The 24643-nt window shown below is 33.8% G+C and overlaps 2 protein-coding genes and 2 non-coding genes across 4 annotated transcripts; 3 read left to right on the top strand and 1 right to left on the bottom strand.

Annotated features, from left to right (window-relative positions):
- Nucleotides 1-202: 202 nt before the first annotated feature.
- On the top strand, nt 203-275 carry TRNAA-AGC. Its single transcript has one exon. It is a non-coding gene; the product is annotated as a tRNA-Ala (tRNA).
- A 962-nt stretch (nt 276-1237) lies between these two features.
- On the top strand, nt 1238-1310 carry TRNAA-AGC. The gene has a single exon. It is a non-coding gene; the product is annotated as a tRNA-Ala (tRNA).
- A 364-nt stretch (nt 1311-1674) lies between these two features.
- Nucleotides 1675-3459, bottom strand: LOC116024462 (aldehyde oxidase GLOX). The gene has a single exon (XM_031265356.1). The coding sequence runs from the start codon at nt 3457-3459 to the stop codon at nt 1675-1677; it is 1785 nt and encodes a 594-aa protein (XP_031121216.1).
- Nucleotides 3460-5500: 2041 nt separating this feature from the next.
- Nucleotides 5501-12016, top strand: LOC116025486. Its single transcript, XM_031266718.1, has 11 exons — nt 5501-5669; nt 5984-6275; nt 7064-7141; nt 7231-7793; nt 8424-9044; nt 9229-9383; nt 10141-10352; nt 10442-10575; nt 10655-11001; nt 11107-11210; nt 11556-12016. The coding sequence occupies exons 2-11, from the start codon at nt 6002-6004 to the stop codon at nt 11624-11626; spliced, it is 2559 nt and encodes an 852-aa protein (XP_031122578.1). The 5' UTR covers nt 5501-5669; nt 5984-6001; the 3' UTR covers nt 11627-12016.
- The last annotated feature ends 12627 nt before the right edge of the window (nt 12017-24643 follow it).

Genomic DNA, 24643 nt, shown 5'->3' with positions numbered 1-24643 from the left:
CAAGGTAAGTTTCATTCATCGCCTGAATAGTAATATCTCTACTAAAATTTAACAATCACAAATCATGTTATATGCCTTCGTTGGTCCATCTTCTTAGCTTGGTTGAAGACATTTATGTACTATAGTATAGGTAGGGATTTGAATTAAATTGAATACAATTATGCAAAAACTAGAGTGTTATTTTGGTTTGTGGGTGGCAAGTGGGGATGTAGCTCAGATGGTAGAGCGCTCGCTTAGCATGCGAGAGGTACGGGGATCGATACCCCGCATCTCCACAATGTTTTTATTTTATCAACATACCTGAAATATTAGGGTGTCGTTTTTGCTCAATTGTGCAGTGAGTTATTTATATTTTATTACATCAACTATCAGAAAATACATGATCACGATTATCTCCACCTTTTTATTTTATTAACATTTAGAAAATGCATGATTAAAGTTCTGCTTTAGCTAAAATCATAGGGTACCGTTTTTGCTCAATCGTGAGTACCGTCATCCATTGCATGACTACGATTTTGTTTGAGCTGATGAATTTCAATTGAAATCATAGGATGTCATTTTTGCTCGGTTATTCATTTTTTACTACATCAACCTTCAGAAAATACATGACCACGCTTTACTTAGTTGGAATTGAAACTTAATTGAAACCATAAATACCTCTGGATAAACCCAAGGGTCTCATTTATTTCTTTCTGAACAAATGAACAGTGTGCCATGCATGCATGCATTCTTCTGCAGTTCTGCTCAATTAACTGTGGGTCAATTCTTCATATCACTCTCATTCAAGGGCAACTGCCCTCATAACTTCCACCAACCCTCTCATTTAATTTATACCTCCAACCTGGAGCTAACTATAGGCAACACGCAAGCCGAGCATGGTTCGAATCTTGCGTGCAATTGTTACTAACAAATAAGGAGCTAACTCATTAATCGTTTCAACAATTGACTTAATGACCATGAAATATATTTATATTCAGCTCGGTCATTTTATATCTACCATGTAAATAACATTGAATAAGTCTTTGAATCTACCGAATTGAAAACCATACATGAAATGGACAATAGATAACTAACTTATTTAGCAATCACAATTCATGTTATATGCCTTTGGTCCATCTTCTTAGCTTGGTTGAAGACATTTATGTACTATAGTATAGGTAGGGATTTGAATTAAATTGAATATAATACAATTATGCAATTTAAAGTAGAGTGTTATTTTGGTTTGTTGGTAGCAAATGGGGATGTAGCTCAGATGGTAGAGCGCTCGCTTAGCATGCGAGAGGTACAGGGATCAATACCCCGCATCTCCACATTTTTATTTCATCAACATTAGAAAATACATTATTAAAGTTTCGCTTCAACATTAGAAAATACATTACTAAAGTTTCGCTTTAACTTAAATACATTAATCGTGAGTACAGTCATCCATTGCATGACCAGTAGACCACGGTGTTATATCTACCATTATATATAAATAACATTGAATTTAACGAATATAATTGAAATCATACCCAAAATGGAAAGTGGATAACTTATTTCTGTAAAAATCAAATTTTTACAAATGAGAACTATTGCAATTTACACGAGGAAAAAAGTTAAAAGTGGAAAATACATTTTGCTAAACATACAAAAACTCAAAGAATTGATTTAATGAGATCGAATAGCATATGTGCTTCAAGAATGCATCCTAATCCAAACACTGTGTCCAGGAACACTCTGGTGCACCAAAAACACCATATAATACCCCGGCGGCGCCACGTTACGCGTCGGCGGCGCGTCCACCGTCACCTTGTAAGCGAACACCGAGAGCCGCTGCAGCGAAACGGCGTGCAGCACTAACATGCGCTGATTCATGGCGAAGGAGTGAGTGGTGAACGACGGCGGGATCATCGTCACGGCGAGCCCGCCGGGATTGAGCATCGCGATCGTGAACGTCACGGCGAATCTCTCGCCGTAAATCACGGCGTTTCCGCCGCCGCCGGCCTCGATTGACAGGATCGACGGGCGGAGGTAGGCGTAGATTGGGGAGAGATACGGCGGCGCGTAGGATTGTAGACTTAGCTCCGTCGGGTATCTTTCGGTGGTGAAATTGTATTTCGTGTGCGGGTTGCTCCCGCCCACTAGGATCCTGCCATCTGGCAAGAGGATCGCGGATGAGTGGTACATCCTTGGGATTACAGTGGGGGTGAGCACAGAGAATCTTTTCCTCGGGTCACGCTCACGTGGCTTGTACAGAATCGGGTTCAAAACCGGGTCCTCACCGTTCTCCCACCCGCCGGTTCCCTTCGCCGCGCCGTTGAGGATGATAACATCACCGACGGGTAATATTAACATATCTCCCATGACCCGACCCATCGGCATATCCTCCATGACCCAAACCGGAAACGGATCCGTTATCTTCATCCGCCCGCACGTGCGTGAAGCCGGCTCGTACACGTGCGTTTTCTCCGCTTTAAGATACGCGCCTCCTTTATTTCCGCCGCAGACTAGAATCTCCACCTCCGGAAACGAATCTCCGGTTAAACGCAACGGCAGCATTACCGACGAACCGGTCGCCGGATACGACCTTTTCTCGCCGGGAATCGGCGGGAACTCTCGCAAAACGCGGTCGTTTTGATAATCAAGAACTATGGAACGCTGATTGGCGAAGATATACAAGTTCCCGTCCGGTAAAAGATACAAAAACGGATAAAGATTGTTTTCTTCTTTTAGGTCATTTGTTTCCACCAAGAATCGAAGCTGATAAGCTAAATTCGTTGTGTTTGGATGCTTCGGAAAGAATTCGTAGCTGAAAGCTCGCCGGCCGCCGACGATAATGAAACGGCCGTCGGGGAGAATGTGATCGGAGGAGTACCATCGCTGTATGGTGAGATTCTGCTCGAGCTCAACCCAATCGCAGAGATCGTCGTTGCAGGGAGTGAACGTGCGTATTCTCCGGTCGCCGCCGTGGTATCCGCCGGTTTGGATTAGGGTTCCGTTGGGGTCCAACCCGCCGGAGGAGCACCAGACGTTGGTCTGCACCATGAGTGCACGGTAGGTGTTCGACGAAATGTCGTAGAGAAGAGAATGCGCTGTACAGTCCCGGGCAATAACCTCGTCGTTATCGCGGCACTTGCCGTCAGGGAGGGAGAGATTTGAAGCTCCGAAGTCCGTCCGATCAAACATCACCACCTTGTTGTCCGGCATGAGCTGCATGTGCATGGCGGAGACGCCGACGCTAGCGTGCAGAAGCACCCACTCGCCGCCCGGAAGCCATGCAGAAAACTGCTCCGTTCTTGGTTGCGCCGCTGGCATGTTGAACGCAGTGGACGTCAACGGAGCTCCAGACGGCGGCGGAATTTGGTATTCACGGACGGCGGTGCCGGACCTACTCCGGTTGCCAAGAGTTGAAGCACAAAATACGACGGCAATGAAGATGAAGGTGACAAAGAAATGGAAACAGGAATTCTTGAACGCCATTGAAGACTCTTATTTTTTCTTGAATTGAAACATAAAAGGCGAATTAATATATATGAGGATCGGATTATGAGCTAATTGATGACTAAAATGGAGAAAATATTTATTGGCTTTAATAATAAATAATGGCTTTAATTTTTGCTTTCAAAAAAAATAAAATTGCATGCAATTCTAAAGAAATGTACTCTAATTTCACCCTCAGAAATTGATCAACTTTATTTATCAATACTTTAAAATAATCAAATTTCACTTGTAACTAATATTATTTATTGGCATGTCTATGGGTAATAGTAAAACTATAGGTGTCCTAACTTTTAGTTTTTGAATTGTTAGTAATGAAATGATAATAAGAGATAGTAAATTTAACACAAAGAGAACAGTATGTTTGTTTAAATCTTTAATGTCATAATACATGATAGAAAATTATTGTGAATACAATAACTTTATTTACACCTTGTTTTGTTAAATATAAGAAGGAACAAAAAATGGTATATCTTTTTTTAAATACATTTTAAAAGAAATGAAGTAAATGTAGTGTTCCTCCCACAAAATAAATAGGAAAAATTATAATTTATGCCCCTCCATAATATGTCAATTATCAATGTTACTCTTGAAATATTAGTGGTGTAAATATTGCCCCTCAATTTTTCAAAACGATACATATATTGCCCCTCTCGTGCTGTAAATATTGCCCCTCCTGTCGGTACAGGAGGGGCAATATATGCACCATTTTTTAAAATTGAGGGGTAACATTTACACTACTAATAATTCAGGGGTGACATTGATAATTGACATATTATGGAGGGGCAAAAATTATAATTTTTCCAAATAAATATATTGCATATGATTATGTTGTCTAATTTCCTAACTAATTATTATTGGGAGTGCTCATTTAAGAAGAAGCAAATGCAAAACTCCTTCCATAAGTGCTCATTCTGAAAAAAAAAAAAAACAAAAAATGTAATGCTCATTCCAAAAGAAGCAAATGCAATGCTCCTTATGGAAGGAGCACTGCTAGCAATAATTAGGCGAGAAATTAGACGTTCAGACCAAATGTGATACAAATTACATAATGATGCATCTAATTATAAATTTGTAATAGTCAATGACCAAATGTTGATTTATACATGTATAATAGTCAAGGGACAAAAAGTGAAATTTATTCATGACTAAATAAACACTATTCATGGATGAAGCCTTAGCCATTAGGGAAGCACTATCATAGATCAAGAATCAAAGCCTATCCAAAATAAGAATTGAACCGGATTGTTTAACTGCAGTACAAGGCATCTAGACCAAACCTTTTGATATATCTTACACAGGAGTCGTTTTTTATGATTGTCGTAGTTTATTAAATACACTATTTGATGTGTATTTAGTTTACATCGGTCGATCAGTGAATCAAGTGACCCACACTTGCTCGGGCTACTAGCTAGCTCTCAAGCTGGTTTTCAAATCTGGAATGGGACCCCTTCATTGTATTCCCAATGTCTTTGAGTTTTATTAATAGCTTTGTTTTGTTTTGGTTTTTTTAAACAATATTCAATTGTTAACCTATCAAATGACTCAATTTTCCTTTTTTTTTTTTTTAATTTGAATTCAAATGTTTCATGATAACTTCACATACTTAAATAGTTGAATTACACTATATTATACAATTTAATAATGAGAACGGTATTTGACATTCTCAATTTGAGGCAATCAAATCTTGACAATCTAAAGTGATTTACATCGTTATGTTCTTTTATCAACTAACATCACATGCAAGACGAGCTCCTTATACAAAATATACATCCATATAATGACTACATATTTCCTGTAAGGTAAATACTTGTGTACTCTCGTGTTTTTATTCCTAACTTTTACTCCACACACAAAATTTTGAGACGTAAACATTTGTATTGCTACTTACATGAAAAAAGAAATATTTTATCAGTGTCTATCATATAAATTTAAAGATTTCGTGTAGTAAAACTCTTCTCGTAAATGAAAGAAGTTATTTATCTCCATTTTTTCTTTTTCTTTTTATTTTTGGAAAGGGCACTACGGGATTACAAACCCCAACTGAACATAGTTAAACATAGTATCCCAAATCCGGCGCTTCATTCCGAGTTCCGACTCAGATCCGGAAAAGCAAGCTTCAACATCCTGCTCCGAGTTGACTCACCTCTTTCACTCTTCCTCCGTTCTGCGTCGCCGATTTCCGATCAGAGGTGATTCTCCATCTCTACATCTATCTTTCACTTCCGCACTCCCATTCTCATTCTCTGCAGGCATAACCATTATAGAACTAATTTTCACAGTATGTATCTGTATGTAGACATTCACGAAACGGATCGAATTATATAGAGCTAAGCTAGATCGCCTAATTTCCGAAAGTTATAACTAATTTTGTAAGATTAAGTTCGTTGTTGTCTTCCTTAGTGTAAACAGATCGGTTGTTAATTTCCATATAATAGCTTATTTCGCGAATCTGAATGTTTAGAATTGAAGTTCATCTTACGGAGTATTGTTTAAATTTCCGCAGGGTTAAATTTGTGCAAAAATGAATTTTCTGATGATGCGGTCAAACCAGACTGCAGCTCCAGAGCCACCGCCTGCTCAGGAAATTCAGGCAGAGAACAATAACGTGCCAAAACTAAGTACTAGTTTAGATGCTCTGATTGCTGAAGATCCATTTCAGCATCCTACATCTTCTGAGAATTGCAGTGTAGAGGGCTATAACCACGGGAATGAAAACGGAGGTGCTGCTGGGGTGAATGTGAAGTGCAACCATGTTGAGGTTACTGAAGATGAAGGATGGATAGTTATTCCAAAAAGTATTCTCTTGTTTCTCTTCCTTGTAGAGCGCTGTTTTGATTACCTTGTATTATTTTGCGATTTGTTCCTTTGCATATTCACATTTGTTTCTTATGTTGTTCTTGCAATACTATAATTATGAATTCTTCATGGCACATTAGAGTTTTAACAAATATGGATTCATTCTGTTAACTGTACAAACCAACTATACTGTCATTGTTTTAATTCTATGATTGGGTTGATACCTATAGATAATTAATCCTCGTTTCCTTTTTTTTTTTCTCCCTAAAAAATTGAACAATGAATTCCATATGATTTCAATGCCCAAAATACCCCTACGTGAAAATTACTAACGATACTCTTGTATAGGGAAATAGATAGACACATCTTAGCATCTAACATACAAATGCAAACTACTCATGAAATTATCATAAAATGTAAAAAGTCTCACTTTATGTTTATATATATATAAATAATTCAATGTGATGTGTATAGTGGTGTTTTTATTTATTATTATTTTTAAATTTGAGTAAAAGAGAATAGATAAAAAGTATTGTAAATTATATGTCAATTTTTACTTGATTGCAGATTATGAAGAAATGCTAATAGCTATGCACTATTTTTGTGCATTGCATATGAAGCATTGTCTTCCTAGGATTATATGCCGGATATATGCTTAGTTCTTTTCTTTTCCTTTTGTCTCTGGGGGTTTTGAATTTTTTATGTTATTAAAGATCTCAACTGTTAGTGCTATAAAGAAAACTGATATCTTTATGAACTATTACTAAAGTTTGACATCCCTTGGCAGAGGAGCTTCCTGATAATTGGAGTGAGGCACCTGATATATCTTCCTTGCGCTCAATGGATCGCTTCTTTGTTTTTCCTGGTAGTTATTTTTTGTATCCAATTTTTCTTTGCTGTTCTTACTTGATTTGAAACTTCTTGTGTGTTTCAATATCTCTTTGCTAATAACAGGTGAACAAGTTAAAATACTAGCATGCTTGTCAGCATATAGAGAGGATATAGAGATTATTACACCATTTAAAGTTGCTGCACTTATGAACAAAAACGGGGTTGACCAAAACAGCAAGAGTCAAAATGGCAGTACTGTTAATGCGACTAATCCTGTTTCTGATGGAGCAAAACTAAATGATGGTGAGTATATGAATCAGAATGGTACTGTGAAACAGGGAAAATATGATCTTAAAAAAGAAGCTTCAGCTGGTGAATCTCTTCTGAGAAGGGAGGATCATAGGAGACAGACGGAATCCTTGCTGCTAAGAATGAAAACTTCACACTTCTTTGCTCGAATAGCTGAGCCAGATGAGGTACTGTGGACAAGAAGAAAAGCTACAGAAGATTCATCTAAGATGATTGGAGAAAATGTAGCAGCAGATGACTTAGAAACTCAAAAGACTACAAAAAAGAAACTCTCTCTAAGTGCTGCAATTGACAGGGGGAATTTTGATGCCATCACATCTGGAGGGGTGGCAAGAAATGCTATGAAGTCCTGTGCTCTTCCAAATGGAGATATAGTGGTATGTATCATAACAGGTCTATTCAAATCTTTACATCTATTTCTTCCTTCCTCCGTAAAGTTACCAGTATGGATGTGCATTCCAATTTATGTGCAGCAAAAAACAATAGTCTGTAACTTTGTTAGACAAGAGGAATTGCTTGTATTTCTACGAATCACAAGTTGTCAATGCAAGTCTAGAGGAATTAATGATGCCTATAGTCTCTATGGATTTGTTGGAAATCCCTGTAGACATCTTAAGCAAATTCAGTTTTAGTTATTATGACATTTCTGTTACAAAATACTAAAATTTAATGTTTTTTTTATAAATATAATTCTATTTATATAAGTTTGTATTCATGAAGGGTTGGCTTAGTCTAATAACTTCACGGTTTCAAATCTACAACTACTTTTTCTTTCTAACCCATCTAGCCTCTAGAAATAGAGGTGATGTTGCATAAACCTTCCTATCCCCAGCTGTACACGATTGCAAGAACCTTGTGTGCTAGGTCCATAATCTAATTGTGCACTGCATTATCTTTGATTACAAGACTATATTGTTTGTCAAACTTAATATTTTATCCATTGATGACTTTTTTGATTGCTGGTGGACTACTGATGTATTTCAATTTTCTTTTCTGGAAGGATGCAGGTACTTTTACAGGTAAATGTTGGTGTTGAATTTTTCAGAGACCCTGTACTGGAAATTCTCCAATTTGAGAAAACTCAAGTGAGAAGTTTATCTGGGGGTCAGGATTCAACTTACATAGATCAAGATCCTTGTGGTGAGCTCTTGAAGTGGGTGCTTCCGTTGGATAATTCTATTCCTCCAGCACAACCTCCATCCCCTCAACTAAATTCTAGTCCAACTATCCGCACTACAACCACAAGGTCCACTTCATCACCAGCAACTGGTTCTCAGCTTTTCTCTTTCGGGAACTTCAGAAGTTACTCCATGTCCTCAGTTCCATCAAATACCATACCGCCGCCATCTGCTTCAACTCCAAATTCCAAACCTAATTTTGATCCAGAAGATTGGGAACAATTTTCATTTCAGAAGGCAATCAAGAGTGAACATAATGGGACCGAAGGGCTTTTATCTTTTCGAGGTGTATCCTTGGAGCCTGAAAGATTTTCAGTTCATTGTGGTTTGGAAGGGATATTTATGCCAGGAAGGCGGTGGAGGAGGAAAATTGAAATTATTCAACCATTAGAAATTAAGTCTTTTTCTGCTAACTGCAATACAGACGATCTCCTTTGTGTTCAAATAAAGGTTTGATCTTCTTTTATGTATTTAGGATCAGTTCACTTCTTCTTTTCTTTTCTTTTCTTTTTGTTGTTGTTATGAGTGCATCATCTTATGAGTTCTGAATTTCTTGTACAAATGGTACATGAAAAGGTGAAGTTATTTAATCTACTTTTTGTCAGATACTAAAATGCTATACTGAATTTTGCAGAATGTTGCTCCAGAACATACACCAGATGTTGTTTTGTATTTAGATGCCATAACAATTGTTTATGAAGAGGCATCACAATGTGGGCCACCTTTATCATTACCGATTGCATGCATTGAAGCTGGGGATGATCATTGTTTACCAAATTTGACTCTCAGGTTTTTCTGCCATAAAAGTTTCTGTATTTATTTATTTTAAATGGAACTGTATTAATTTGTTTAGGCATGTTTTATCTTTGCAATATTACTATTTGCTTATTTATAGCATATTTGTAGTATTAAACCCAGATAGATTTCGTTTACTAAAGTAAATTCAGATATACTATCTTTTATGACTTTTCCACTACATCTCAGGGTATATTTTGTTTTTGTTGAGGGAGTACAAGAATTTTTTATTTTACTTTGCAGGATCTTTAAATTCAAATGACAGCTCACAACCTCCCTCCCCCTTCATATAAAGATAGGATTCCCTCTGTCTAGAAATTCTCAATTACTCTTAATAACCCAAAGTTCTGCAGGCTAGTGCTGCAGAAAAAAACTTAACTTTGCTGTACTAATTGGTTGTTAGTCACTTAGTTGTTGTGCCAAGTAAAATATAACTAATGTGGTATAGTACTAGATTTGAATACACTGTTCTACCCAGCTTCTGTTGTCACTATTGAATACGGAGTATACAAAGTGGTCTAATAGCAAAATTTCCCTTCAGTGAGCATGGATATTGTTCCAATAATTCAGTAAACTGTAGGTATAAATGCATTGAATAGGCATTTCTTAAACTGTGTTTCTAGTAAAAAAGGCTAATAGGTAGTAAGTATGTGCCCTCTAACCTGTGGTATTTGAAAACTCAACTTGATGGAATATCTCCCGCTGCTTGATTGCGAAACTCAACTGGGTAACTGCTATGTACTCTTGGCAGGAGAGGTGAGGAACACTCTTTTATTCTCAAACCAGCCGCTTGCAGTTGGAAAAACTCCAAGGGTCACAGTGAGAAAAGTTCACAGTTATCGCATATAAAAGGTGGAAATATAGCATCAGCATCACATCAGTCCTCAAACATTGAAGGGAGAAATACTGCTTCAACTGCTGATAAGTATGCTATTCTTGTATCATGTGGATGCAATTATACTGGTATAAACTCTCGCTTGTTGCACTTAATTCCCCCATACTTTACTGATTTACTCTCTCATCTACTTTCTTTATTCGTGTGTTATTTGTAGAATCTAAGTTGTTCTTCAAACATCCCACAAGCTGGCGACCACGCATCTCTAGGGATCTGATGATCTCCGTTGCATCTGAAATGTCAAAACAAACTCTAGTGTCTGATGAAAGTGGGGCTCAGCTTCCAGTTCAGGTTTTACATAAATCTTAGAATTGGTGTTCCTATACGTGTAAATGCTAAGACTCTATCTTAATAGGGTTCAACTTGACAGGTCCTAACTCTTCAAGCATCAAACTTGACTTCTGAAGATTTGACAATGACAGTGCGTGCTCCAGGCTCCTTTACTTCTCCGCCTTCTGTGTTGTCATTGAGTTCTTCACCAACATCACCACTGAGCCCCTTTCTTGGTTCTTCTGAGTTCACTGAAAGATTGAATAATGACAAACAAGCTGCTGCTGTGCAGAGGCTCAGCTCAACGTCAGAGAGTAAAGTACATGAACTGAAAGGTCATTCAAGGGCAGTTTCATTTAATGAGAAGGCCATTTCCCTACCCAATGTACTTCCAACTAATGATTTGGGCTGCACGCACTTATGGTTGCAGAGTAAGGTTCCCTTGGGGTAAGTCCTCTTAGTTCATTTATTTTGTACTCCTTATATATTTTTATTTATTTATTTATTTATTTCTTTTAATGTTAAGTTCACACAAAAATTTGCTGGCTTCAGATGCATTCCTTCTCAATCCACAGCAACAATCAAACTTGAGGTGCTTCCCTTGACAGATGGCATAATCACACTTAATTCCTTGCAGATTGATGTAAAGGAGAAAGGTATGCCTAGGTTTATAATGTTAAAGTTGAAACAGTATAGAGAAGCATGTTACTTTTAAATTATTGCTTTCACACCATTTTGAGTTGGTGGCATACCCACCTGCAAAATGTTCAAATGATGCTATCATCCGCGAATTAACAGAGTATTAGTGGCATCTTGCATTTTTGAATGAGTGGTGCTATACTCTTGTGCTTTTATTTGCTTGGTAGAAACTTCTATTTTTTAAATTGAATTAACTATCATTCATGAAAAAAAATTCAGCATTAGTTTTAATAGATATCATGATTTCATAAAATCGGTGGAAGATTGAATATACTGTTAACGGAGCCCTTTTGCCATGACAGGTCTCACGTATATACCTGAGGAGTCCCTGAAAATATATGCAACTTCGAGCATTTCCACTGCAATGAGGTGATATTTCCACATTGTGAATGTTAGGTTCGTATTGGCTTTGATGGTATATGGTTCACAGGGTAATACAATTCGACCAATCTCACCTTCCTCTTCCCTATATTTTATCCAACTATGATTTGGTCTAAATTTGATGTATATCCCTGTTTCACATGTCACTATCTGAGATCAGTATTTGACAAATACACTAAATCGTGAACGGGTAAAGTTTGTTCTCTCATCATAGATTGCAACTATTTCATTCACCTTCTGTATGATTCACGATGAGGTCATACATACACCCCATTTGAGTCAGTATGATAGTGTCTCCTATTGTATAAACCTTCCTCCGTCTAAATACTCTTTGTAACGACTATTTGTGCTATTCATGTTTAAAAAATTGCTGTTTTGATAATTCTGCCTGCTTGACAATCTTTGTTTCAAATTAGTGACTATACGACAAAAGCCATACACTCTTTTTTCCTAGAACTTATCTGCCTGCCACTTTTTTCCTGTGAGTTATAATCTTCCATATCTTGGCAGTGATAGTATTCCTTGAAATTCCTGATCTGCACAGAATTCCTTGAATGATGTGAACCCTCTCCTCTTCTGCCTATCACTATCAGTTTGAAATTGGGTTTTTGATTACGGCAGAAAAAAGTAGTCTGTTAGCTCCCTCTTTTTACCTACTCATAGTGACCAAATCTAGTCGGGTAAATTTCCATAGCCGTTGCCGTCTCTGGCTTCTCACTTCCGTGACCAGCAAACCAACCTGTTGGTTTCTTGTGTTTTCACGGCATATGCCTAAGTTGGACTCCACTTTTTCGCAAATTTTGCCGTGGACCATGAATAAAATGTATATTTCTGATATACTAAATGTACATTATTTATGTATTGAATGCATATAGTATACAAGTTAATGTGCTTTCAATACTCAAATAATGGACTTTTAGTATATTAAAAATATACCTTTTACTCATAGAACTGTGTGAATCATGGTCCATGGAATAATGGTTGTCACTTTTCTACACGAAGTATCGTTTTCCAGGTGTTTGTCTTGTTGATTTACTTTAACCCTAATAAGAAAATGATTAGATTCACTTCATACATATTATAGTTTATTTGGATCTCGATTTTTGATAAAGGAAAATGTTTTGTTCCCTGTAAAATTTTTAATCTCCCTCCTAAAATCTCTCTAATGTGACTTATAACGATTGAGTGTTCTGAACTAATTAACTCTACTAACTTATTATTAAAGACTAAACCATTTAGTGAAAAAGTATTATGTCGAAAAGGAAATTTTTTTTTGGAGTGGTGAGTAATATTACTCTTTGATTAATTGGGTTTTCTCAATTACAATATTTGAACTTGAGTCTTAAATTTAGTTTATAGGCCAATGTTATGGTGTCTCAATTGTTATATTTTGGATTGGGGTCTATTTTGCAAGATTATCTCTTAACAGTGATTCATTTTTAGTATACTGCATGTGAACCTATTAAAAAAGAGCCGGTAATACACTAAGAATAAAGTTATATTATGGTCAATTTTGCAAAATGGATTCTATAATGCACAATATAATTGCTATGGTGTCTATTGGTTAATACGGCTTTTTTTTTTTTTTTTGACCCAAGGAATTGATAGTTTGATACTATCAAATTTCAAACAAGATTCTTGACTTATTCTTTTCTTTAAATTTTAAAAGGAAAAAAAAAAAGGGAACAAAGAGCAACCTACTTTATGATATTTTAATTTTAATATGCAAGTATGCAATCCGTAAAGATGGAAAGTAATGCATGTAAACTCAAACTTGAGATCCCCTTTTACTTTGGTCCAAATTATCTGCGTTACTATTGACTAGCAAATGTAGGGCTTGAGTTTATTTTCATTATTATTATTACTCCGTATTATTGTTGTTGTTATCGTATTTTAAGTGACAAATAAAATGTATGTGCGCAAGCCATATTTGAAGTATCACACGAAATCAAGAAAAGAAACTGTTTAAAATAATGTGATTGAATATACATGGAAAAATATTAAGGTGTCGATTGACATTGGTATCTTTTGCACAAGATACGATCATATATGCTTGTGTACAAATTAGTATCGTAGGAATAAGAATCAATACTTCTATAGTACCGAGTATACTCCCGAAATAACACATTGTTGTGTGTGTTTGTGAGTGCATATGCACTAATTTTATTTTATTTATTTTTTTGGTCTAAAGTTTTTGTTATACCTAATATAGAAAAAAGTAATAGAACCCAATGTGGTAGCTCAAGTGTCAAATGAGTTCTCTTTATGGAGAAGAATTTCAAAAGACGCCGGGTTCAATTTTCACAAGTGACGATTCCCCCTGGGCCAGTGGTGGACCCGGACTGTTAAACGGTCCGAGAGAGACTCGATGAATTTACCCAAAAAAAAAAAAGAGAGTAATATTACACTAATTTTTTTCTTTATTTCTCTCCCATCAATGAAATCACGACATGTAACAAAAGCTTTACTCTCTGAGTCCATATATCATTTTCTTATGGAAAAAACTCTCCCAGCATCTAATATTCCATTCACAAGAATTAAATTCGTAGATCTTATTTAGAGAGAATTAAGTCCTACTTAAATATTAAGTATAATCATCCTTACCTTTTAAATAAAATGTAATTCATATACAAATTTTGGAGACAATTTGCACTGTCTAATATATTTTGTGATAAGTGTTGTAAATAAAAATGAAAATGCACAAAACTAGAAGGAAATTGGAGAATTGCAAAGAGAGATGTGGAGAGAAGGGAAGAATTCTTATTGATATCATTCAGAGGTGTCATATAAATGAATACATATGAGCATATATATAGGAAACCAACTTGACCCTTCGATACTCCAAAGGACACTTGATCCTTCATGGATCCAGAAATACAATAACTGGGATAATGGCCACATATAAATAATTATATTCATAACACTCCCCCTTGGCCATTATCTCACCATATTCATGCCTCATTAAAAACCTTGCTAGGAAAACCCTGTGGGAAAAAACCTAGTCAAGGGGAAAAAGAGTACATGATGTATTTCAAAGTATCTGTTATATAGGGTTGCCTCATTAAAAACCTTAGGCTAAGAAAACCCAGTGGGAAAAACTTAGCTAAGGAAAAAAAATACAACCACAAATCATTCATGACCTTCAGGGTCTAATCTTCAGGATAACCAGTCATAAACTTTCAGTGTATAATCTTCAGGATTCTGTAATGTTCCCCTTTTGACATTACTATACCATACTCATGCCTCGTTAAAAACCTCATTAGAAAAACCCAGTGGGAAAAACCTAATGAGGAAAAGAGTACATGATATATGTTAAATTATGTGTTGCACCGGTTGCCTCATTAAAAACCTTACGCTAAGAAAACCCAGTGGGAAAAAAACTTAGCTAAGGGAAAAAGAGCGCAACCATAACCCCAATATAAACTTCAGGGCATAATATTCATACTTCAAGTAAATGATACTCCCCCTGAAGATAACATTCTTCAAATCCCTTATATGAAATATACCTCCAAAATATAGAAAAGGATTTTGTGAACAAATATGTCCAATTATTAATGGGGTGAATAATCCCGTGACTCTTCTAGAGCTCACGTGGGTATAATACTGACATCATAATGTCTAGTAAAACTTTATAATATACCCATTTATTAGTGATGCAACACTATCTTTATTGTCTCCTTGTAAGACAATGGGGATAAAATCTCATATAACCAGTTTTGGGGACTTGGCATCGTTAGGATCAAATAATAATAGCCAGTACCCAAGTAGCCCATTAAAACCATTTTCTCACATGAATGCCAAAATCATTTTTAACTCAAAGATATTGGAGGATATGTTAAACACCATTCCAATATTTCATTATAGGAGGAACACTAAATGTTGCTAGCAATTTCATCGCATAAAATATCAAGCCTGATGCGATTATGGAACTTCTGGTCCCTATATGGTGCTCCAACAATAATGAATTAATGGACTTTTGGTTCCACGATATCCTTATTATACTCTTTGAGTCTAAACGGTTCTTTATCTGCTTCAAGAGATACAACCGTTAATGTGATAAGTATCATGAATCTAAATGGTTCCTTATCTACTTCAAGAGATATAACCGTTAAATGATACTTATTCATATTCAAGGCATTTTTCAAGTAGGCTAACTGTTGTATGAAAACTTCTTCAAGAAGAAGCTCGATCTTCAGGTCGAGATAATACTTGGGGTTTCCCAAGTCTTTCGTTTCAAAAACTCCGTCTTTTAGGCATGGGCTAACATTATCAAATGTAGCAATTCTACGCACAGTAGCAACCCTTTAAAGAACACTTATGGTACATATTATCCCTTCTAAATGAGGGTAATAACTCCATTCGCAATCCTTTAAAGAATCACATAATATATTCAATTTCTTCTTCAGGAAGAAAATTACTCAGTCTAGTGACCCATAATTATGCGGTCATGACCTATATCAGCTGCATATCTAATTTTATTAATCTGCCAATGATGTAATGTAGCGGAACTTAATGTCATCCTACGTGGGAGATTAAAATCAATCAAGGGTTTCTGCGTGAACCCATGAGCTACAAAACTCGCTTTATATTATACCACCTCATCATTCTCATTTCACATATTTAGGGTGCTCACCTTTTATATAATTTTCATGGGGCAATTCCTCGTCAGGATTGCTCGCCCATTATATATATTTTACAAAGTAGGGCAATTCCTCGTCAGGATTGCTCACCTACTAAGTAATCTTCTCAGCGTGAGTAGAGCAACTCCTTATGGTGTGTGTTATAAAGAGAATGTATTTAGCGAGTTGAGCTATGCCTTAATTGCTCTTTTAAATATTAAATAATGAGGATGCTTCTAGCACCTCACCTGGATCCAGTTTATTTAAATGAGCAATTATATAGGCTTGTGTTGTCGACAACTATTATAATTTTCTCCCACATTCATGACAATTTCTAAATTAACCAGATCGTTGACATTTCCCAAAGATATTAGGATCTGGCGTTCCGCATCCCTAGTATTATGTTTGATCGGTGCACCTTACTAGGGTTTTCGTCATCTGGACGAACGTCTTCAGGACATTATTCTCATCAAGATAAGAGTGGTAATGTTTCTTTACTAGATCTAGTATTGTGTTCCTTATCTCATAAACTGATAGACCTCCTACACTTCTGGTGTGTCAAGGAGTATCAGTAGAGATATACGATCTAAATTGGGAATTAAATATAAGACCTAGTCACTCTTTTCTGATCAGCATGATCAGTATATATATTTGGCAGATTATTTGCTAATATTGCAAATAGATTATCTTCTGAACTTCTAGTTCAGTTATCTCTCTGAACTTCTAGTTCAGTATAACTAGTACGTGGATTTAACTAATGAAGATTTTTCCATTTCATGGAACTTCTCGGCATTTCATTAAATTTGGGCCTTATCTCCCCCTAATGCCGAGAACCGATCTTCATTAAGTATGCAATCAGCGTATCTATTGATCCCTAATAATAGGCTTTAGGTATTTAGACAATCAGACGGAGTTCAATGATCGTCATATATATATACCTAGTTTCATTCAATAGCCCCTAGAGATACGCTATGGTGGTGATATAGTAAAATAGATTGCATACTAAGAATATAAACGCAGATTTGGGAAATGTTTATCACGTACGTACTAGGTATATGGGGGTTTAAATGATATGCAGTGAGTCAGTTCTTGATTCAATCAAGTTTTATATCCTTTGATATCCCCAAAAATATCTGACTCATTATGTTTGCCCAAAGCGACCCAATTACTCATGCCAAAACAATTTGGGTCTTTTATAACTTTAAAAGAATTGCACATAAAAATATGCAAACACATAACATGTATAATGTCAATGCATTCACATATATTTGCATATGATATGCATTATGAATTTATGATGCTATTCAAATAATCACATGGAGGATAAATGCCAAATAAATCATTGATGATGAGATTATTTAATTCATAACTTGTTTGCTTCAGGCAAACCATCATGATGTGATTCAATTCTGACTTTCAAGCATATAGCATAATGCTAAATATAGAAGTTGCAGACTTCATTCATTAATCGTGTCATTAGTCACCCAAAGGTCATTCCCTGTTTGAGGTCTTCCGGACCTTATTAGAAAATATCCCAATGTCCAATCGTATTGCTGAGTGCGAAGGTTCAGTTCTCGAAGAATAATACTCCTTCAAAAACACTTAGCATAATTTTGTCATGTACTACTACTGGAGTACAATATGACCATCATATAAAAGACAATAAGACTCACATTATTTAGTATGATTTTCCATGCACTTCTACTAGAGTACAATGTTACTCATGTACTTCTACCAGAGTACAAGGTCAATCGTGTACTTCTACTGGAGTACAAGATTATTACCTTTAAAATTCAATGGAGTCTTAATATTGTCTTCCTATAGTTCTTCTAATATAGTTTCACGTGTGAAACAATACTATATTATACTGGTCATATTCAGAGGGATTTACCATCATAAAATCTCAGATTTAGTCAATAGATCGAAGATTATGACTTTATTGATCATCGCAATCCTTCAGGGATTGATTTAAGGACTGTGGATCAAATATTCATAATCAATCTAAGATTTATACCGAGGGGTGACAAATAAAATTAGTGCTATAAGTTTACCTTCTGGGCAAAGTTATATTAGATCCAGGTAATAATATATTGGTCAACTCTACTAGAGCTCTTCCTTATTCAGTGTGCAAAAATTCTTTTGCTCACATATTGTATGTGTGGTTGCACTATACCCAACACATACATTTTTCTTATTGTTCTTGGATCCAATCAAAAGTGATATGATGCATTCTTATAGCAAAAATATTTATGTCATGCATCACATTAATATCATGACTCTCATCCAATATCCTCATGATATTTGTAAATAGCATGCACCAAAATAGTAAATATTTATTATGCCAATCTTTCATGATGATTCACATAGCTATAAATCATAAGGAACAAATAGGAACATAAAGACAATTGTCACATAATATTCATATATATGTATACTTCATCATATATGAAATGATAATCTCTAAAAAGCTTGTGACAATATTCAATTATGCTCTCAATTTAGTCATCATGCAAATATATAGACCATATACTCTTCTAAAACATGCCATAATAATAATTCTAGGAAATATGATCAATTCCTAATAATATTTCACTAGTGCACAAAATAATCATTGCACATAACTATCATATATATATGGCATTGATAATATTATATCATATTTAAAATATGAAGGAAGCAAACCTCATCAGAGTATGGTCAAAATCTCCGATATAATTCTCCATAATCAATTTAAGTCGTGCTCCATAATTGATGTATTTGGCCCATTGCAAATCTTGGATATGTGCAAATCAATCTTCCAGGAATACTCTAAATCTCCATTATAATATCACAATGCATATATACTCTGTACATGTTTATGATATATGGGTAGCAGCCTTACCCCTAATACTTGTCATCTTCTTTAGAGGTTAAACAAAGAAATTCATTTTGGACTCATTAAGGGACAAATTAGCAATAGCTTAAAGTCTAAAAAGCTATATATATATATATATATATATATATATATATATATATATATATATATATATGTCTTCTTCTTTTGTTTTCTTAATTATTCATCCATCATTTACGCCAATTATTTCAATCAGCATCACCATTCACCATCATCTCTAATCCTCCATTTAATATAATAATAATAATAATAATTATAGTAGGAGGAAGACAACTAACCAATTCACCTCATCATCTTCTCTACTGTTTCGTCTGTGAGGGAGAGAGAGAGACGCCGCTCATCACCATCGTTATCATCCTCTTCTTTTCGGAGATGAGGAGACCAGCTCGCCGGTATGGTTACGCCGTTGCCTTCTCGCTGCTGCTCAGTCTATGCTTGCCAGGGTTACCGGTTTGCCGTGGTACGCCAATCCATTGTTCTCCATGCTCAACTGGTGTTCATCATCATCGCCGACATCTTCATGCAAAGCTCATTACCGTCGTTCTCCGATCTATCATAATCAGGAGGTGGGGGTTACGGTGCGGTTGCGAATTTGGCGTTGCGGTGGTGTTTACTTTTTCCTTTTCTTTGCTGGCCGGAAAATTTATGTTCGCCGGAAAATTAGTGGAGTGAGATTTTTGTGCATTTGATTTAGAGCACTCGTGCTGATAACGTGTTGTAAATAAAAATGAAAATGCACAAAACTAGAAGGAAATTGGAGAATTGCAAAGAGAGATGTGGAGAGAAGGGAAGAATTCTTATTGATATCATTCAGAGGTGTCATATAAATGAATACATATGAGCATATATATAGGAAACCAACTTGACCCTTCGATACTCCAAAGGACACTTGATCCTTCATGGATCCAGAAATACAATAACTGGGATAATGGCCACATATAAATAATTATATTCATAACAATAAGCATAATAAATCACATTCATTGATTAATCCTAAATTGAGCTAAATTATTGAGTCTCAAAATTACTGCTAGTCAACTACTTACCAATGCAAGGTTGACATTTGACAATTGCATAGCCCAGCAGAATTAATTAAGCTTACACCAACAAAACTTGGAATCAACAGGTACAATTGTACGTTTGTTTGACACTTCATTTTTAAATTAATCACACCTTATCCTAAGTTAATTCCATTTTTAAAACAAATAAATAAATAAATGTTAAACATTATCTTTGACACGTGTCTACTCATCTGCTTCTCCAATGATTGAAGAATGACATAATTCACTTTTTGTAATTTTGTTCACAATAATTTTTTTTTCTTTATTATTTTTTTGTCTTATTTTTTATATTTAGTTTAATTAATGAGACTCGACTTAAATTATTTAAATTTAATTTTTTTTAAAAATTTAAAATAGTATTATTATGTATGTAAAATTTATATATTTAGAAAATAGATTGAACTGACTATTAAATACTATTAAAAAAAATGAAAAGTTGGAGGGTGGAGTGTAGTGGTGTAAGAACTCTAATAAATGTTAAGTAAAGATTTATGAAAGTGAAGATGGAGATGGTGTGTACCGGGGGCGTAACAGGTTAGGACATTCCTGTCCCTCGTGAAGAATGGATACAACTCTTTGTCTATGTTTTTTGAATTTTGGTCTAAATTTCTGTTAAAACAGGAATTAGGGATCCTCACGAGGTCAGAAAGAAATTGACATCTCTAATTTATGATGATGTTTTATGTGACATGGTATTATTAAACTAAAATTAGATTATTAAAATATGTGACTAATATTAAATGAGAATATTAGTTGTTTATCCAAATAAGAATGGGTAGTGTGAACACTTATATATTATTTTAGACCAAGACACTATGTCATGCAACGTTATCAAATTCATCATATACTAATAAGCTATTACGTTGCCTCACATTAATTGTCCTATTTATTACTAAATAAGTAAATAACAATATAGGAACCACTTTTTTTTTTTTTAAACATGACTTCTATGTATTTGTTATAGGAAAATACTACTTGTACTCTCGTGAAATAATATGTTTTTGAAATTATTTTAGTGGTTGACTTAACTAAATTTTGAAATATTAACATTAAATGAAATAAAAAAATTTAGGATATATATCAACAAACTTCTTATTGAATATTACTTGTTTTATGAATAAAAATCCAAAATTTTCAAATATATAATTATATAAAATTTTCGGAAACAAAAAGTAATAGAATTCTTAACATTGTCATTGTGAGATAAATAATAAAACTATAAAAAGGTAAAAATAAAAATAAAATAAAAAGAAGATAACTTTGATGCGAGTGTTTCAGCCTGTAACATCGAGAGTGACATGTTGGTTCTACATCCCCTCTTTCTCACTCCTACAGTCCTACCCATACTATCTACAATTCTCTTTAAAAAAAGTATGACAATAAAATTATTTACTCGTCAAGTACTAAAGAGAGATTTTATATAGAACAAACTAGAGCAGTAGAGTTGTTGGCTAAGATTTTACTTTATCGTTCACGAGATTTGGAGGTTATTGACAGCCCCTTCATCACATGCTTGGCATTTTCTAGTTTGGGAGAGTTAGCTCAAAAGCTCAATTAATTTGAGTGTTTTTGTCAAATCTAGGTTGCCATTTTATTTTGATTTTGTTTAAAGATAGATTAATTAATATCTTAACCTTTAAAAGTTAAATAATTTAGTATCATTCAAGTATTTTAACTTTAAAAATTTAATTACCTTATATCTATCTATTGAATAACGAGTTTTGGTCATTTTAAGTGCATGTTCTTTAAGTTTGAATTTTAAAATAACTTTGTATATGAATAACCTCATTCATGAGAAGTCGGTTATTATTATTATTATTATTATTATTATTATTATTATTATTATTATTATTATTATGTGTAAATGAAGAGATTGGAAATCATATATAGAGGGATTTCACATGGGACGAAATAGAGCAATAATTTTTGTTTAATTAAGACTTTACTTTATCATTTACGAGGCTCGAAAGTTATTGTCAGTACCTCGTCACATGGTTCGCATTTCTAGACATAGAAGAGTCCACTCAATAAATACTTTAATTTGAACGTTCTTCTCAATTATGAGTTACCATTTTATTTTAATTTTTTAAAAAAGAGAGATTAATCTATTAACTTTTAAAAGTTAAATAATTTAATATCATTAAAGTATTTTATTGGTGAAAATTGATCTTATATTTATCTCTTGAATTATGACTGTTAGTTGTTTTAAGCGTATACTATTTAAGTTGAATTTTAAAATAACTTTTAACTTTATAGTCCATTTTTTTAAATTATATATTCAAATATGAGTTTTTTTCTTGTAAAATATAAGAAAAGCACAATTAGATTATGAGAAAATGTAAATTAATATAATGCATGTCATCGTATAATCAACAATGATGCATGAAAATGTTCAAGGTGTGCTTTTTCATATTTCAAAAATGTTTCCTCTCAACAAAATTATCAAAACTCCATTAAATATTTTGTGATCGTTTCCTTAAATTAAAGAGTTCAAGAATGCAGTTAAAAAAACTAATTAATATTTATGACAATAAATTTATTCACTCGTTAAGAACTCAAAAGGGATTTTATGTGAGACAAAATAGAGCAATAATTTTTTTGTACTAAGACTTTGTTTTATCATTTACGAGGCTTGGAGGTTATGGACAATACCCCTTTGTCATTTGCTTGAATTGGTGTTTCTAAGGCCTAGGAGAGTCCACTTAGTTATTAATTTGAGCGTTCTCAGTTACCTTTTTATTTTGATTTTTTTAAAGAGAGATTAATCTATAAATTAAATATTGTTAAAATATTATTTTTCTGGTCAAACATGATCTCATCATATCGATCACTTGAACTATGAGCGTTAGTCATTTTAAGTACATAGTTTTAAGTTTTAAAATAATTGTATATACATATAAAGTTATATGCAATAAATCCATTGTTTAAATTATATATTTAAATGAAGAGGTTGAAATTAAGATTTTTTGTAAAGTATAAGACAAGTATAACTAAATTATGAGAAAATGTATACAATAAAATGCATGACATTGTTTTTCAAAAAAAAAAAAGAAAAGTGACGTTTTTAGTTATTTATTTGTAGTCATGTTGTAAATTTAGGTCTTTAATTATTAACAATGTAGATTTAACAAAGTAATGAAATTGTTAAAAACCCTAATTTCGTGAAAAATTCGTCACTTCATTAAGAAAGATAAGAACTGAATTTTATATTGCAAATAATTAAAATACTAAATCTATGTTATAACCTTAACTAACTGACTATAAATGTTATAATCCCTTAAAAAAGTATGGAGTAATACAATAAATAAATATTATTAAAGGAAAACATTAATTTTTGTTCAAATTAAATGATTGAGACATCATTATTAATTTTTCCATATTTGTCCTAACCTATTTTAATTTTTTTAGTTACCTTTTATTCTCCTTCAATTTTAATGAATTTCCCAAAATATATCCTACAATCAACTCTTATGCATGAAAATGTTCAAAGGTTTGCTTTTTCATATTTAGAAAATGTTTCCTCCGAAAATTTTATTAAAACACTACTAAACATTTTATGATCATTTCCTTAATTTAAAGAATTCAAAATACATTTCTAAAAAAAAAGTAATATTTATGACAATAAATTTATTTACTAGTCAAGAACTAGAGAAATTTTACGTGAGACAAAATAGACCAACACATTTTTTTTTACTAAACATTTACTTTATCATTCACGAGATTTAGAGGTTATTGGTAGTAGCCCTTGTCACATGTTTGGTGTTTCTAGGTCTAGGAGGGTCAGTCAATAATAAGTCAATAATAATTCGTGCTTTTGCCAATTATGAATTACATCTTTATGTTGAATAGTTAATTTTACCAAATACATTAATTTCAATCAATTAGCTTATTAGCTACTAGCTTTTAAGCTTTCAACTTTTAGTTAGGCGTGCCAAATAGAGCCTATGAAATTAAAAAATAAACTTATACGATAACTAACCAAAAGACTAAAAACGTTACATTCTCTAAAGAAATTTATAGACAATGGAATAATACAATAAATAAATAAATAATATTAAAAGAAAAACGTTACATATGTGAATGTGGATGAGATGTCGTGAATATTTTTTAACTTAATCAGAGTCAATTAGTTCAAAAAACATGTGGTTAGAGTAAAAAAGAAAACATTAATTTATTTTTTTATCAAATTAAACGATTATCTGAAGACATCATTATTGTTATTCCATTTTTGTCCTAACATACTTCTAATTTTCATTTATTCTTCTTTCAATATTTATGAATTACCCAAAATATCCCATACAGCCAACTATTTTGCACTAAAACTTTGAATATAAGCTTCTTCACATTTCAAAATCCCGTACGTTTTAAGACCGTTTCCCTAATTTAAGTGTTCAAAAAAAAAATTTCAATATTTATACAATATTTACTTTACTAAA

The sequence above is a fragment of the Ipomoea triloba genome, chromosome 7 (genome assembly GCF_003576645.1).
Source record: "Ipomoea triloba cultivar NCNSP0323 chromosome 7, ASM357664v1".
NCBI classification, from domain to species: Eukaryota; Viridiplantae; Streptophyta; class Magnoliopsida; order Solanales; family Convolvulaceae; genus Ipomoea; species Ipomoea triloba.
The sequence above is the reverse complement of the archived record's forward strand: the minus strand, read 5'-3'. Positions and strand labels throughout refer to the sequence as shown.

Bases quoted from the DNA above. Each gene is read 5' to 3' on its own strand.
- LOC116024462 (XM_031265356.1), bottom strand. From the start codon at position 3,459: ATGGCGTTCAAGAATTCCTGTTTCCATTTCTTTGTCACCTTCATCTTC.
- LOC116025486 (XM_031266718.1), top strand. From the start codon at position 6,002: ATGAATTTTCTGATGATGCGGTCAAACCAGACTGCAGCTCCAGAGCCA. The intron at 7,142-7,230 runs GTAGTTATTTTT...TGCTAATAACAG, and splicing joins TCGCTTCTTTGTTTTTCCTG to GTGAACAAGTTAAAATACTA. The intron at 11,211-11,555 runs GTATGCCTAGGT...TTGCCATGACAG, and splicing joins GATTGATGTAAAGGAGAAAG to GTCTCACGTATATACCTGAG.